Source organism: Branchiostoma belcheri, unplaced genomic scaffold (genome assembly GCF_001625305.1).
Source record: "Branchiostoma belcheri isolate BF01 breed outbred unplaced genomic scaffold, Haploidv18h27 scaffold48, whole genome shotgun sequence".
NCBI lineage: Eukaryota > Metazoa > Chordata > Leptocardii > Amphioxiformes > Branchiostomatidae > Branchiostoma > Branchiostoma belcheri.
Window position 1 is genome coordinate 371,426 of NW_017804109.1, and position 16,562 is coordinate 387,987.

Sequence of the window (16,562 nt, forward strand, 5' to 3'; positions counted from 1 at the left end):
TGGCTGTTGGGATTTAACTTGATTAACACCTGCACAGAGCATTTCCACTTGCACAGAGCATTTCTTGCTGATTGGCTGTTGGGATTTAACTTGATTAACACCTGCACAGAGCATTTCCATACTGACAGTATGTCTTTATTCAAGTGTTTTGGTAGGTATTTCAAGCTTTCCTGCTACAGCATTGGAATGCGGGGCATGAACGTTTTTTTTTTATTTTGAAAATCAACAGTTTGCATTATGCAATTAAAAATCCTAACCAATAAAGTAGGGAATAGCTATCCAACTGTTGTTTTAGTTGTATGTTACTTCATATTATAGTTATATCAATGTAAATCATTGTTTTCCCTTGTGTTTCTCATTCTTTCCCTGCCATGTCGTAAAATGTGGTGAACCCATCGCTGTATTTGCTCCAAAGCAAATATTGGCCTTTCTAGTTTTTTTAAAATTCAATCACATAGAAAAGGTACAGGACATGATAGTGCCGCACTCAAATGGAAAGCACTTATGTTTACGGCACCACTAAATAAATACATATAATAAAGAAAAAAAACGCAACTTTAAGACAGGCAGAAGATAATGTTACCCACCGACACGATCTTGTGCTGCCGGATGCCGACGGTGTACCCGTATGCCTCCAGATACACCTCCCTCACGACGGAGGCGCTCTCCAGCCAGGGCAGCGGAACCTCCTGGACCTCCACGTTAAAGTCCGCCCCGCCGCTCAGGTCCTTCGTCAGGGTGTAGCGGCACATGCCCTGGAAGTCGTGGGACGTCCCGTCGAACGTCGTGTGGTGGGGATCTCCGTAGGCCACGCAGACCGACTTTGCTGTAAAGAAAACGTTGGAAATGTCATAGGTTTTTCAGATGTTAGCTGGTGTGTTACGCAGAATGGCGGTTATACCGGCTATGCTGATACACATACAGACGTGAGACGTTCCGTCGAATGTTGTGTGGTGGGGATCTTCATAGGCCACATAGTCTGACATTGCTGTGATAGCAAACAATTGCAATATAATTATCTTGTGTATCTTGTTAGAAGATCGCCCCCTGTAAATGTACGTAAAATTTTGCGCAAAACTTACAGTATTAGATTTGAGTTCTAGAGGAAGAGGCGCCACTTAAGAGCTACATGGTAGACGAAAGAAAGCAAAAAATATGCAAATTAGACCTACTTATAACTAGCTCACACGTAGGCCCGTGGTATCCGTCAGCACACTCGCAGCTGAACGAGTTGGCGCCGTCAGTACAGACCGCTCCGTTCCTGCACGGATCGGGGGTACAGTCGTCTATATCTGCAAACAAGAAGAAAAAACATACTTCTAAATGATTTGGTTTCTTTTCTTGTCCACGATTAGGGTGACATACTAACTTTTTTTCTTCTTTTTGTCCCTTGTGAGACATAATGAATGAATAAAGACCTTTATTGTACACACATACCCACTGGGTTAAGTACAGGTCACAAAAAAGGATGGAATAACGTTACATATATACATCGTCAAGTAGCTACAATCAAGTAAATTCGGTTTCTTCTCGTTTCTTAGTACATGTAATGGCAAAAATGTAAGAACAGATATGTTTCAATACACAAGGTTTGTCTAAGCTCATTAGAAATATAAATTTATCTGTACAGAGACCATGACTTTTCTTCCATCTGGGTTTGTTCTTGCCCAACGGCTTAGCTGATCGCTATAGTTCTAGGTAGGTATAGTTCTATGGACTCCACGTCGAATGTCACTGTTCTTGAGCACAAGGCTTCCTCTTTTTATGTTGACGTATTGCCTGGTATTCACAGTAAAATAACCAAGTATTAAACTACATGCTTTTAAAATGAATTGCGAGAATTTGATAAATTATCAGAACCTTATTCCAAATCCACGCTCGAGGGCCAATTGCAATCAAAATTATGACATGTAACGGCCCAAGTAACGTGGGTATACATATCAACTATCCGTAATCTGTTTCTATTTCGATAAATGCCACTTACTGATTTCACAGTCGTCTCCCTCAAATCCGTCCGCACAGTCACAAGTGTAGGAATCTCCAACTTCGGTACACGCGCCACCGTTCTGACATGGGTTAGGATCGCACCGATCAATACCTGCAGCACAAGAGAAAGCAGTTCACATAATATATATTAGACTGTGCATCTTGTACCAACACATTTCGGTGTGTTACACCGACGAATGGTTATACAGCTGCAAGTACACTGATAATGTGTGGTTGGATCGCAGAGTTAACTTAATTTTAGTATTTTGTAGACATTCGAACTGTTAAAGGAGATAATCGATGAGGATTTTGCACTTCGAGACGGTGAGCTTCGTTCGACATGGACTTTTGGAGAAACTGCGGTCATTTCATTGAGAGTGAATTGAACTGAACTGATATTTTGCTAACTACAATCAGTGGATGTTAGTTTCAGACCAAACGCCATGTAGCCAATGAGACCTTTTTATTGAGAAACATAGAAACGTACAGGACACAGTAGTGGGCATCTCTAGCAGGTTGCTAATCTTAGCCCCACCATTGACAAAGAAGAGTACATAAAATGGCAAATGATAATAAAAAATAGCCTTCATCAGACATTGTCTTACGTGCACAAGTCGGGGCAGGTGCACTCCATTCCTGGTCAGCTTGGCACGTGACACTTGAGGCGCCCTCAAGATCAAGCTCAAATCCCTCGTTACAGGAGAACTCCACCTGGTCCTGGTACACGTAAGAGCCCGCTCCTTCAGGACTCAGCGCTCCGTTTTCAGGGGCCATTGGCATGGGGCACTGCACAGCTGTAATCGTGAATAAACCGTTCAACTTGGTAAATGGCTTTTCAAACTATTAAGTTAATGCTGATACGTTCTTTGGTACTGGGTAAAGAGATCCACTTTTTCCATCTGCTAATACAAGATGGAGTAATGTCGCGTTACAGCATGTACGCTATAGTATAACGTTAAGCCATGGGGAGATATTGCATCGTTAATATGTCTTCTTACCTGTGCATGTTGGAACAGGAGCACTCCATTCTTTGTCAGCTTGACACGTCACAGACGACGACCCTTCCATCTCGTAACCTTGGTTACAGGAGAACTCCACCTCGTCCTGGTATTCATAGAAGTCCGCCTCTTCAGGACTCATCGCACCGTGTTCTGGGGCCATCAGCGTGGGGCACTGCACGGCTGGAATTATACAAATTATACAAATGTTAGAAAACGTTTGGATACCACAGAGTAAACGGAACCTGAGTCTACTGCAACATGCAAAGCAGGCCTCAATGCTGAGCCCTTGAGAAATTGGCATTAATGCCTATTTCCTTTCTCGACGCAGATAGGAGTCCGCTCCTTCAGGACTCATCGCTCCGTGTTCTGGGGCCATCAGCGTGGGGCACTGCACGGCTGAAATCATGAAACATTTCGAACCTTTGAAACTTTCTTCTCATATCATGTTTGATTGATTGATTACTTGTACTCTTTGTTCATAATATTTATTTTCTCTATGTTTAATTATTTAATTATTATTTAATTATTTAATTATGCCCTTTGTAACTGTTCTGTTGGGCTACCTTAGAAATCAGTTGTCCTAAACTGAAGGTACCACCCAGATGTTTTTTTATGATCAAGAAATAGATATATACCATTTTGCAGACTTTTCCAGTCTGAATAATGATGCTAGAATTCAGCTTCATCATCTACATTAATAAAAGTCTTGAATCAACCTTGTTTGAATATATTGAAAGACGACAATATAGACTTTGTACGTATATGTTTATGGACTCCAATATAGGATTCCAATCATATGATTACCTGTATCTTGTTATATTTTATCTGACCTGTTCTCTCGTGACTACAAAAAAAGCGGCAATAATTTTCTCATAAAAAAACAAAGGCTCAAACAATTGTGCAAACAAACAAACAAATAGACAAACAAACAAACAAACAAACAGCCAGAAGGCCAGGCCGTATCTGTACCTTTGCATTCCGGAAGAGGCTCGCTCCATGTACCGTCAGCCTGGCAGGTCACACTAGCGGCTCCGTCCAACTCGTAACCGTCCTCACAGGTTACCTGCACGGCGTCCTGATATGTTCTGGCATCTGCGGGACTCAGTGTTCCCCTGGCCGGCGCCGACAACGGGTCGCACTGTACAGCTGGTATAACAAAGTAAATACAACTGATAAAGCCGATAGCCTCTGACAGGTTTGTACATGTATTATGAGTTAAAGGTACATGCACTATTTTTGATGCTGTGAATAATAAAACAAACTCTTTGTACACAGGAACTGAATTGGACCTCCTAAAACAGAAAGGAAACTCCAAAAGCTAAGAGAGCTCGCAAGACACAAGCCACAGTGGAAGGAGATGAAGAAATACTGAATGCAGCTTCAGGACGTTTCAACAACTACGGATTCAAAACGCAGTGGAGGAGAAGGAGTCACAAACTATATCGTTTATTGTCATGTTTGTACGATTCCAGTCACAAAATATGTCTTACGTTTGCATGTTGGAGCAGAATCGCTCCATTTTCGATCCGCTTGGCACGCCACCCTGTCGGCGCCGTCCAGTTCGTATCCCTCGTTACAGGAGAACTCCACCTCGTCCTGGTACACGTAGGAGTCCGCCTCTTCAGGACTCATCGCTCCGTGTTCAGGGGCCATCAGCGTGGGGCATTGTACGGCTGGAATTATACAATCCACAATGGTTAAGAGAGGTTTGTAAACTATCACTATCTAGTCAATGAAGAGGTTATATGCTGTCTGCAAAACTTGGCAGTAAACCACAACATGCCTAGTATGCCTCAATGTTGTGCTCTTGGGAAAAGCTTAAAACAGCACTTTTCACTTGTTTCCTCTCTCAACGCAGATGAAAATGAGTAACTATCTTTGGTTAGGGATGTCCCCTGGGGTGAGAAATAAGGATGTGTTCCCCTTGTTTGTGGTCAAGATCTAGATCCCCTCAACTGATCCAGTATTGTTGCAACAGTTATATGTGTAACCTTTCAGAATGGCGTGCTCTGTTGCTGTCAGCATGAACCTGACTAAACTCCAGGAAGATGTCATTACCTGTACATACTTCTCCGTCGCCCTCATACCCGTCGTTACAGGTGCAGGTAGCCCCAGTGTCGGGAGCGGCAATGTCTCCGCATGCGGCGTTGGGATCACACGGGTTAATGTTGGGAGAACAGCCGTCGATGTCTGTAAAGATACGGAACGTCCAGGCTTAATGGCACCCAAAGCGATTTCAGGGCAGCAAAGATGTTTTTCCAAGTTCTTGCCATTATTTAATGTCATAAGTTTATGCTCATGAAGAATATCACAGGTAGGGACTGTAAGCTGTAAAAATGGTACGTAATGCTGTTCATTTTCCCGAATCGCGATGCCGATTTCATGGGCGGCGTTGTTTTTCAGTGAGCCACCATTTCATTTTGAATAAAGGCAGAACGTGGACTTTTTCCAAATTATCAAGACAACTTTCCTTGCAGCTTTAGTATGCAGATGATACAACATGGGAAAAGACACGAGTGGTAGCAGAACAGTATGAAATCATTTAAAATTATACTTCTTAGGCACTGCCGGAATACCTGTACATCCGGATCCCTCTGTTTCTCCATCTCCCTCATACCCGTCATTACAGGTACAGGTGGCTCCGGTGTCGGGAGCAGCGTTGTCCTGACATTCGGCGTTGGCATCACACGGGTCGGGAGAACAACCATCAATGTCTGTAAACATGTAAAACAAGTTGACATTATGTTTAAAGTTAAACCTTTAACCCAGTGTTGATGTCACACTTCAAAGAAGCCACGTGACAAGCCTTATTGGGTCAGTGTACTGAGGAAGATCAGAGTGACTGGTCGAAAGCTCTATAGCAGGTGAAAGAACTTTATTGTGTTGGATCTAAAGTTTTAATTTACATGTAAGTACCAACACAGATGAACTTTCATGATAAGTTGACATTATAAGTATTTTTACTACACAACATGCCATAAGGTAGAAAATACACAAAGGATTATAATATAAGAACACTATGACAATTTCTCTTCGATAGAACCTGTGAAATTTGAATGGCATATGCATCTACCTGCTTCACATTGATCCCCCTCATATCCGGAGGCACAGGCGCAAGTGTACGAATCCACGCCGTCGGTACAGATTCCTCCATTCTGACATGGATTGGGCTCACAGTCGTCAATATCTGCATTCAAAGGAAACAAATGATTAAAAATGAAACGAAAGAATGAATGCTACCAACCATGATGATCATATAATCTAAGAACATTAACACAGATTTCTTTTTTTTTTCTTAATGACAGATTGTTCGTCGATTGTCAAATTGTCGACTTGTATCGGGAGCACTCTTTCATAAAGTTAAACGACAATACATGGATGGTTGGTTGGTTGGTTGGTTGGTTAGTTGGTTGGTTGGATGGATGGATGAATGGATGGGAGAATGCATGGATGGATGGTTGAATGAATGGAATGATGGGTGGATGGATGGATGGATGAATGGATGGATGGATGGAATGATGGATGGATAAATGGATGGGAGGATGGATGGAAGGATTGATGGAGAGGTGGAAGGATTGATGGATGGATGGAAGGATGGATGGGTGGATGGATGGTTGAATGAACGGAAGGATGGTGGATGGATGGATGGAAGGATGGATGGATGGATAGAAGGGTGGATGGATGGATGAATGGATGGATGGGTGGATAGATGGATGGATGGATGGATGCATGGATGGATGGATGCATGGATGAATGAATGGATGGATGGCTGCATAGATGCATGGATGAATGAATTTATGAATGGATAGAAGGATGGATGGGTGGATGGAAAATATAAGGTAATCGCGTACTGATTTCACACTGATCCCCCTCATATCCGGCCGCACAGTCACAAGTGTAGGAATCCACACCGTCCGTACAGACGCCTCCGTTCTGACATGGGTTAGGGTCGCAGTCGTCAATATCTGCAATCAAATACAACAAAAGCGTTAAGTAGTTATTCTTATTTTATTGTACAACTTCAAGATTATCCTCATTGTACCTGTAGCTGGTTGGATTGTACGGCCCCTCTTCTAACATACGTTTTCCTATGACCTTAGAGACATGGGATACGTTAACTGTCGTCAATAACGACATCACAACACTACCATGAAGCGATTGCATAGATTCTATAGACATATCAATGTTCCTAAAGCTAGACCGTCTTTATTATAATTTTCCATTCCGTTTTTGGAGTATGAGCTTCACATTGCTTGATTCTCTGAGTTAAAACCGAAGACTACAAAAGTCACACCCACTTGTGCCGCACCAGTCCCCAGAGTACCCGGGTAGACAGGTACAGGTGAAGGTGTCATCCCCGTCTGTACATGCAGCCCCGTTATAACATGGGTTCGGGTCACAGTCGTTGATATCTGTAGTCAAAAAAATAAACATTTTACGTGCCCATAGACGACTTTTTTTCTGAATGGGATATACTATGTAGATTGTTAGACAATCAACTTGCATCAAAAGCAATATCTTATTTTTATGTTTACCGAAGGAAAACATATTATTTTTACTCTGTTTCTTCTTCCGTTCCAAACACTGACCAGGTCAATGACCTGACCCAGACCGTCTGTCACCATGGTGACTTGTGTTGGGGTACATCATGTTGCAATTTTATAGGGATTTTGACTCCTTTTTTGTCACCATATGTGAATATGTTTGAGTAAGAATTATCAGAGCAGGCCACATAGGGAGGTAAACATTGTGCATTTGCTTTGCAAATGTTACCTTTCTAGTTCTTTATTTCTTACGTATGTTGACATGCAAATTCTGGATGAATGAAAGTTAAACGTACTGATTTCACACTGATCCCCTTCAAATCCGGCCGCACAGTCACAGGTGTAGGAATCCACGCCGTCGTCACAGACGCCTCCGTTCTGGCACGGGTTGGGGTCGCAGTCGTCAATATCTAAGCCAAATACAAGGGTAAGCAAAATGTTTAGGTATCGCAAGTCATCTCATTGCGCCCTTAATGCATCTCTAGCCGATTGGACGGTCCGTAATCTTATTGCCATGTTCTTTCCTGCGTCCTATAGGCATGGGATAAACAATGGATATGTTTATTATGTTAGCTGTCGTCCAAATTTACACAATTGGTCCTATCCTCAAAACATAAATGATAAATGCAAATGAAATAAAATAAATCTTGAACAAAACACTATAAACGATTGCATATCTTGCCAAAGACAACAAGGTCGTGTGGCGTAACGGCAGAGTGCTCGACTCAGAACCAAGAGGTCCTGGGTTCGAGTCCTGACATGCCAACGATCTTGTGCCCCTGGGAAAGGCACTTTAGACGACTTTTCTCACATAAGTGAAAATGAGTACTGTCTGTCCTGTATTTGTTTCTATGTGTGGGCCACAACATCGGCAACAGCTGCATTTGTCCCACGTGTATTGTATTGTTACAATTTCAATAAATCAAATCAAATCAAAGCAAGGTGACGCACTTGTTCCGCACCAATCCCCAGAGAAGCCGGGAAGGCAGGTGCAGGTGAAGACACCGTCCCCGGCAGTACAAGCACCCCCGTTATAACATGGGTTCGGCGTGCAGATGGTAAAATCTATATTTGAGAAAGAGAGAACAAAAACAAGCATTCACATATGCTTTAGACTTTTTCTGATTAGATATCGTAATTTTAATATTTCATTAATGTAATAAACCGTGATCTTTCTGTATCACTAGAATTCAAGTTGACACAGAGACAAGCTCATACGTTGCATGCGCTACGGTGCCCAGGAAAAGTAAATATAATTACTTTTAATATTCAGGTTGCTCTAGACAACATAAGAAGCAACTCTAAAAACAGCCTCAAAGCAATGACATAAAAAAGTTACCTGGAGCTTGGGGAATCTCTCCCAATCCAGAACCGCCATTGCCCCTTCCCGGTGCCCCTGCCTCTCCGCGTCCTGCACCATTTCCTCCAGATTCACCGCTTCCGGACTCCTCTGTCGACACACTGCTACTTCCGGACTCCTCTGCTGACACGCTGCTACTTCCGGACTCCTCTGCAGACACGCTGCTACTTCCGGACTCCTCTGCCGACACGCTGCTACTTCTGGACTCCTCTGTCGACACGCTGGAACTTTCGGACTCCTCTGTCGACACGCTGCTACTTCCGGACTCCTCCGTCGACACACTGGAACTTCCGGACTCCTTTGTCGACACACTAGAACTTCCGGACTCCTCTGCCGATACACTCCTACTTCCGGAATCCTCTGCCGACACACTGGAACTTCCGGACGTCTCACTGCCATCGGAATTTGGTTGACCTATTTTGCCAAGCAAATGTGAAATAATTGTTCAGATCCCTCCGAAAAACATTAAGAACAAACTATATCAACAGCGAAAAGTATCTACTTCTTGGTGGCAATATTAATACATAATCAGTCTACTGAGAGACTTTTTGTGTTGGACCAAAAGTTTTAATTTTAAACATGTAATTAACTACCAACACAGATGAACTTTCATGATAATACATTAAAACATATACCTGAGTTCTCTCCAGAGCCAGCTCCGTTAGGGTTCCTTCCTCCTGCCCCTCCACGTCCCGAACCGTTCCCTCCAGATTCACCACTTTCGGACTCCTCTCCCGACACGCTGCTACTTCCGGACTCCTCTGCCGACACACTGGAACTTCCAGGCTCTTCTACCGACACACTGGAACTTCCGGACTCCTCTGTCGACACACTGGAACTTCTGGAATCCTCTGTCGACACACTGGAACTTCCGGACGTCTCACTGCCATCGGAATTCGGTTGACCTATTTTGCCCAGCAAATGTAAAAAGAATGTGATCAGACCAGATCCAACCAAAAAAAAACCATTAAGAATAAACTATATCAACAGCAAAAAGTATCTACTTCTTGGTGGCAATATTAATACATAATCAGTCTACTGAGAGAATTTTTGTGTTGGACCAAAAGTTTGAACCTTAAACATGTAACTACCAACACAGATAAACTTTCATGATAATACATTAAAACATATACCTGAGTTCTCTCCAGATCCAGCTCCGTTAGGGTTCCTTCCTCCAGCCCCTCCCCGTCCAGAACCGTTCCCTCCAGATTCACTACTTTCGGACTCCTCTTCAGTCACGCTGCTACTCCCTGGCTCCTCTGCCGACACGCTGCTACTTCCGGACTCCTCTGCCGACACGCTGCTACTTCCGGACTCTGCCGACATGCTGCTACTTCCGGACTCCTCTGCAGTCACACTGCTACTTGCAGGCTCCTCTGCAGTAACGCTGCTACTTACGGGCTCCTCTTCAGGCACACTGCTACTTAAAGGCTCCTCTGCCGACACGCTGCTACTTGCAGGCTCCACTGCCGACACACTGCTACTTGCAGACTCCTCTGCCGACACACTGCTACTTGCAGGCTCCTTTGCCGACACACTGCTACTTGCAGGCTCCTCTGCCGACACGCTGCTACTTCCGGACTCCTCTGCCGACACACTGCTACTTGCAGGCTCCTCTGCCGACACGCTGCTACTTCCGGACTCCTCTTCAGTCACACTGCTATTTGCAGGCTCCTCTGCCGACACGCTGCTACTTGCAGGCTCCTCTGCCGACACGCTGCTACTTCCGGACTCCTCTGTCGACACGCTGCTACTTGCAGGCTCCTTTGCCGACACGATACTACTTCCAGGCTCCTCTTCAGTCACGCTGCTACTTGCAGGCTCCTCTGCCGACACGCTGCTACTTGTAGGCTCCTCTGACGACACGCTGCTACTTCCAGGCTGCTCTTCAGTCACACTGCTACTTGCAGGCTCCACTGTCGACACACTGCTACTTGCCGGCTCCTCTGACGACACGCTGCTACTTTCAGGCTCCTCTTCAGTCACACTGCTACTTGGAGGCTCCTCTGCCGACACGCTGCTACTTGGAGGCTCCTCTGCCGACACGCTGCTACTTTCAGGCTCCTCTGCCGTCACGCTACTTCTTCCGGACTCCTCTGCCGACACGCTGCTACTTCCAGGCTCCTCTGCCGAAACGCTGCTACTTGCAAGCTTCTCTGCCGACACGCTGCTACTTGCAGGCTCCTCTGCCGACACGCTGCTACTTCCGGACTCCTCTGCCGACACGCTGCCACTTCCTGGCTCCTCTGCCGACACGCTGCTACTTCTGGACTCCTCTGCCGACACGCTGCTACTTCCGGACTCCTCTGCCGACACGCTGCTACTTCCGGGCTCCTCTGCCGACACACTGCTACTTCCGGGCTCCTCTGCTGACACACTGCTACTTGCAGGCTCCTCTGCAGTCACACTGCTACTTGCAGGCCCCTCTGCCGACACGCTGCTGCTTGCAGGCTCCTCTGCCGACACACTGCTACTTGCAGGCTCCTCTGCCGACACACTGCTACTTCCGGACTCCTCTGCCGACACGATGCTACTTGCAGGCTCCTCTGCCGACACACTGCTACTTCCGGGCTCCTCTGCCGACACGCTGCTACTTGCAGGTTCCTCTGCCGACACGCTGCTACTTGCAGGCTCCTCTGCCGACACACTGCTACTTCCGGGCTCCTCTGCCGACACACTGCTACTTGCAGGCTCCTCTGCCAACACACTGCTACTTCCGGGCTCCTCTGCCAACACGCTGCTACTTGCAGGTTCCTCTGCCGACACGCTGCTACTTGCAGGCTCCTCTGCCGACACACTGCTACTTCCGGGCTCCTCTGCCGACACACTGCTACTTCCAGGCTGCTCTGCCGAAACACTGCTACTTCCAGGCTCCTCTGCCGACACACTGCTACTTGCAGGCTCCTCTGCCAACACACTGCTACTTCCGGGCTCCTCTGCCAACACGCTGCTACTTCCGGACTCATCTGCCAACACGCTGCTACTTGCAGGCTCCTCTGCCGACACGATGCTACTTCCGGACTCCGCTGCCGACACGCCGCTACTCCCAGGCTCCTCTGTCGACACACTGCTACTCCCAGGCTCCTCTACCAACACGCTGCTACTTCCGGCCTCCTCTGCAGACACGCTGCTACTTCCGGACTCTGCCGACACGCTGCTACTTCCGGACGTCCTCGTGCTGTCACACTGCTACGTTCCGGGCTCCTCTGCCGTCACACTGCTACTTGCAGGCTCCTCTGCAGTCACGCTGCTACTTGCAGGCTCCTCTGCCGACACGATGCTACTTGCAGGCTCCTCTGCAGACGCGCTGCTACTTCCGGACTCCTCTTCTGACACGCTGCTACTTGCAGGCCCCTCTGCCGACACGCTGCTACTTCCAGGCTCCTCTGCCGACACACTGCTACTTCCGGACTCCTCTGCGGACACATTGCTACTTGCAGGCTCCCCTGTCGACACGCTGCTACTTGCAGGCTCCTCTGCCGACACGCTGCTACTTGCAGGCTCCTCTGCCGACACGCTGCTACTTGCAGGCTCCTCTGCCGACACGCTGCTACTTCCGGACTCTGCCGACACGCTGCTACTTGCAGGCTCCTCTGCCGTCACACTGCTACTTGCAGGCTCTTCTGCCGACACGTTGCTACTTCCGGACTTCTGTGCCGACACGCTGCTACTTCCAGACTCCTTTGCCGTCACGCTGCTACTTCCGGACTCTGCCGACACGCTGCTATTTCCAGGCTCCTCTGCAGTAACACTGCTACTTCCGGACTCCTCTGCCGACACACTGCTACTTCCGGACTCCACTGCTGACACGCTGCTACTTCCGGAGCTCTCTGACGACATGCTGTTTCCAGATGACTCTACTGACTCACTGCCACCTCCAGACGTTTCTGCTGACCTTGTTATATCTATATTTACAATTGAAAATCAACCAATTGTAATCAACAATTCACAATTTACAATTAACATATAAACAAATTAACCATGTATCCTCTATTATATATTGCGCAGGACTCAAAGGTGCATACATATTGTCAGTCATTTTTTATTCCTCCTTGGATTGAGTACAATTTGTTACGTATTCAAATGAAAAGTGAACTAAGTGAAGGTGCGATTAAACAATGTTGCTGACAATTCTGGGAAAAACAGTGAAACAAGTGGTGCAATGCCCACAGGGTAACTTGTTCTAGTATATTGATATTGAAAATATGCTCAAAAAGGATCACTCAAGGTACAGACGTGCGTCATTGTATATTCTTAAAATAATAAGGACGAAGAGTTTTGTCTCACCCTCGCAAACGATGCTGTTGCCCTCTCTGCAAGCGCACTCTTTACCATCCTCTTCCCAGCTCTCTTCAAGCTAAAGCAATGTATAATAAAGAAAAAAATTATAGCACCATTACTTGAAAACATTATAATCCACGAAATGACGTTTCTTTACAGCAGGCTGTCTTTAGAGCCGTTTAGAGCCACGCCCTGAATCACAACGACGATACAGTAAGCACAGAAAACAAAGACATCATTCCTAGCCTATTGTGCTTACCACATAGTAACGCCCTTGGTCGTCGGTGCAACCACATTGCTCCTGCGGTACGCAGGCTAGCCCACTCAGGACGTAGCCTTCGTCGCACACACAGCCTTCTACACAGCCGCTGCGAGAACAGCTGCCGGCAGCGTCCGGGTCCGTGCAGGTCGCAGGACAGGCGCTTGTGCACGTGGAGTACGCGCTGTTTTCTGGGCACTCCAAAGCTGTGGGACAGAAACCAGAGTTAGAGTCTGCTCTGAGACAAGATGGTCTGCCCGAAAAAAATATTCTACTACATCCTACTACCAGTGGAAAGCCGAGTCATAAGAATAACTCTACACATCCGGCTACCTTATAACCATTAAGCTAGGGAATACCCAGTCACAACGCTGTCAATCAACCCAATCTCCGCCCACCAGAAGTAATGAACCTAGTATGACAACGGAACGTACGACAGCGGTCTGCAGTTCGCCAGGCGAAGGCGGCCGCGCCGGCGTCACGCGAGGCGTCCGCGTACGCCTCCAGGTTCTCGCACAGCCCGACGACGTCTCCATCCCGCGCGCACATGTCGTACACGCAGTCCTCAAAGGCGCCCGAAGGGTCCTCCAGGTCGTGTCCGACCGCGAACGGGCCGCCCGCGGCTTGGAGCAGCCCGCACTGGTCCGGCGCCGACACGGTGGCGTTCAGGCTGGAGTCACATTCGAGCTGGCTTTCAGCAAACGTCGGGCCGATGTCGCCTCCAGGACACCTGAGATAGAGAAAAAGATGCTCGATAACAAGAGTGCAACCTTTATGTTCTGCAATTATATTAAATCTTTAAAAGTGAGAGCAAACGATTATGTTTCAGTCAATGTAGTGTTTATTTCTTGTACATGTGCTTTTATGGATGTAAGTCGTATGTACGTGGTCGTCCTTCTTTGACATTTAAGAAGGTAATGAAGGAGGATGTGCACATTACGATGAAAAGGTTGTAATGCCATGCTTGGCCAAAGGGACTGTAACCTCTCTGAATGCCAACTGATTTTATTGATGAAGCTAAAAAGTACACCAAACGTACGTGGACATGTCGACCACATGGCTGTTGCCGAAGTCTGTCCAGTCCGAAGCGAGGGTCCCGTCTGCCTTAATGAAGTCGTCTCCTTGGTTGTCGTTGTAGTTCCCGCACAGTCCGCACATCTGGTCCTTGTAGTTATCCAGAACCTCAACCTGTAGGACAGTTTTCAAACAGGTCATTTCTCACTGTCAGATAAGTACTAGATATACATGTACTGGGGTAGGTATATGGATAGAGTAGCTATAGGCTTTGCACCATAACGGTCTTTAGCAGACGTTCAGGACTTCCTTACCACCCTTTCCCCGAGATCATCGTTGGATTGGGAGTACCTGGATTCTATCCTATTTCGGCTTTAATTCACTTCTCTGATCACATTAAAGCAGAATGCGTGACTTTTCTGATTTACAAACAATTCACAGACGACTTCAAGACTAATAGGCAACCTCACCGACCAATTTCAACCACAGATGGCCTTGCTTACGACTGACTGCCAACAATGGTCTTCAGGCGGACGGGAGGCATATATTATGCTATGTGTGACACGGGCCTAACGTAAGTAACGTAACCGAGTCTGCGCCACGCTTACCTTGACCCTGTGTCGCCCGTCGTAGAAAACCTCCACACACAGGTCCGGCAGCCGCACCCGGACGTACCTGCCGCTCACGCTCACTTTGATCTTACCGCCTGCTGCAGAGATGGGCAGCGACCTCCGCACGCTGTTCACCTGTGCCGAGGAAAGATTGCTTTCCGTTCTTTGCATGTAGACCAAAACACCACACCAGATGTACGCATAAAACTTGAAAATGTGATTCTAGAATAATACAGGAATCATACAGAGAAATATCGGACTATATACTCATGATGATTAGCTATAAGCGCTGGCGGTTTGGGGCCTCAAAATCGTTGCACTCAACAGTTCGAACTTATCGGACAAATATAAAGGATATACAGTTAGGTTAAGAACGTTGGACATTGGCTTCTTTTGCCTACGATGCATTCGACCCAGGGCGTTGGGCCAAGCTGACCAGATTTGCAATAGTCCGAGTCATCCTGATATAGTGACACCAAAACATCATAAACTTCCATCGAGCAAGAAAAAAAAAATCACAACTCACCGTTACTTTCTTTCGTTGAAGAATTCCGATATCAAAGCCGTATGCTTTCACGTACACTTCCCGCACGACGGAAACCGGCCTGACGGTTAGCGGTACGTTTTGAGTTTCTACAGTAAAGGCGCTGCTAGCTCCGCAGTCCTTGGCGAAGGTGTATCTGCACGGGCCTTGGAAGTGGTGACGCCTTCTGTCGAACGTTCTGTAGTGCGGGTCTCCGGCTGCGCTGCAGATTCTCTTCTCTGCTGGACACGCTGGGAAAACGAGAGCCAGTGTGAAAATACTGCGTCGTCTATTCAGTGACATGACATGTACGATGTATGCACTTTGGAATGGTGCCCTGGAAAATTCTGAAAAATGACTTTTGAAATAAACAGTGATCCTTTTTAAAGCCCATAGTTGGCTTGTGCTACGTTGCCCACGGAAAGTAAATGTAATCACTGATAATATTCAGAACACTAAGAAAACATACATAGCACTTCTTTTCACAGCCACTGATATCACGACAACAACAAACTACAAACAAGATACCTGCAGCTTGGATGTTCTCTACAGATCCAGCTCCACTTCCGGACCTCTCTGTCGACTCACTGTTGTCAGATGCCTCTGCCGACACGCTGCTACTTCCGGACTCGTCTGCCGACACACTGCTACTTCCGGACTCCTCTGCCGACACGCTGCTACTTCCGGACTCCTCTGCCGACGCACTGCGACTTCCAGACTCCTCTGCCGACACGCTGCTACTTTCAGACTCCTCTTCAGTCACACTGCTACTTCCAGACTCCTCTGCCGACACACTGCTACTTCCAGGCTCCTTTGCCAACACACTGCTACTTCCGGGCTCCTCTGCCGACACACTGCTACTTCCGGGCTCCTCTGCCGACACACTGCTACTTGCAGGCTCCTCTGCCGACACGCTGCTACTTGCAGGCTCCTCTGCCGTCACACTGCTACTTGCAGGCTCTTCTGCCGACACGCTGCTACTT

At 46.9% G+C, this 16,562-nt stretch overlaps 2 protein-coding genes across 2 annotated transcripts in view; both read right to left on the reverse strand.

Annotated features, from left to right (window-relative positions):
- Positions 1-12,731, reverse strand: part of LOC109479309 (platelet binding protein GspB-like) — a 28,031-nt gene extending 15,300 nt beyond the window's left edge. Inside the window, exons 1-10 of the mRNA XM_019781265.1 lie at positions 12,473-12,731; positions 12,085-12,307; positions 11,206-12,051; positions 10,616-10,911; positions 10,199-10,447; positions 9,527-9,796; positions 8,871-9,305; positions 8,483-8,596; positions 7,828-7,941; positions 588-826 (exon numbers count right to left, since the gene is read on the reverse strand). Of these exons, the coding sequence (XP_019636824.1) occupies positions 588-826; positions 7,828-7,941; positions 8,483-8,596; positions 8,871-9,305; positions 9,527-9,796; positions 10,199-10,447; positions 10,616-10,911; positions 11,206-12,051; positions 12,085-12,307; positions 12,473-12,731 (3,045 nt within the window). The remainder of the gene's footprint in view (positions 1-587; positions 827-7,827; positions 7,942-8,482; positions 8,597-8,870; positions 9,306-9,526; positions 9,797-10,198; positions 10,448-10,615; positions 10,912-11,205; positions 12,052-12,084; positions 12,308-12,472) is intronic.
- A 682-nt stretch (positions 12,732-13,413) lies between these two features.
- LOC109479310 (IgGFc-binding protein-like) overlaps positions 13,414-16,562 on the reverse strand; it is a 5,725-nt gene continuing 2,576 nt past the window's right edge. Inside the window, exons 5-10 of the mRNA XM_019781266.1 lie at positions 16,168-16,559; positions 15,583-15,830; positions 15,054-15,191; positions 14,471-14,619; positions 13,866-14,161; positions 13,414-13,637 (exon numbers count right to left, since the gene is read on the reverse strand). Of these exons, the coding sequence (XP_019636825.1) occupies positions 13,414-13,637; positions 13,866-14,161; positions 14,471-14,619; positions 15,054-15,191; positions 15,583-15,830; positions 16,168-16,559 (1,447 nt within the window). The remainder of the gene's footprint in view (positions 13,638-13,865; positions 14,162-14,470; positions 14,620-15,053; positions 15,192-15,582; positions 15,831-16,167; positions 16,560-16,562) is intronic.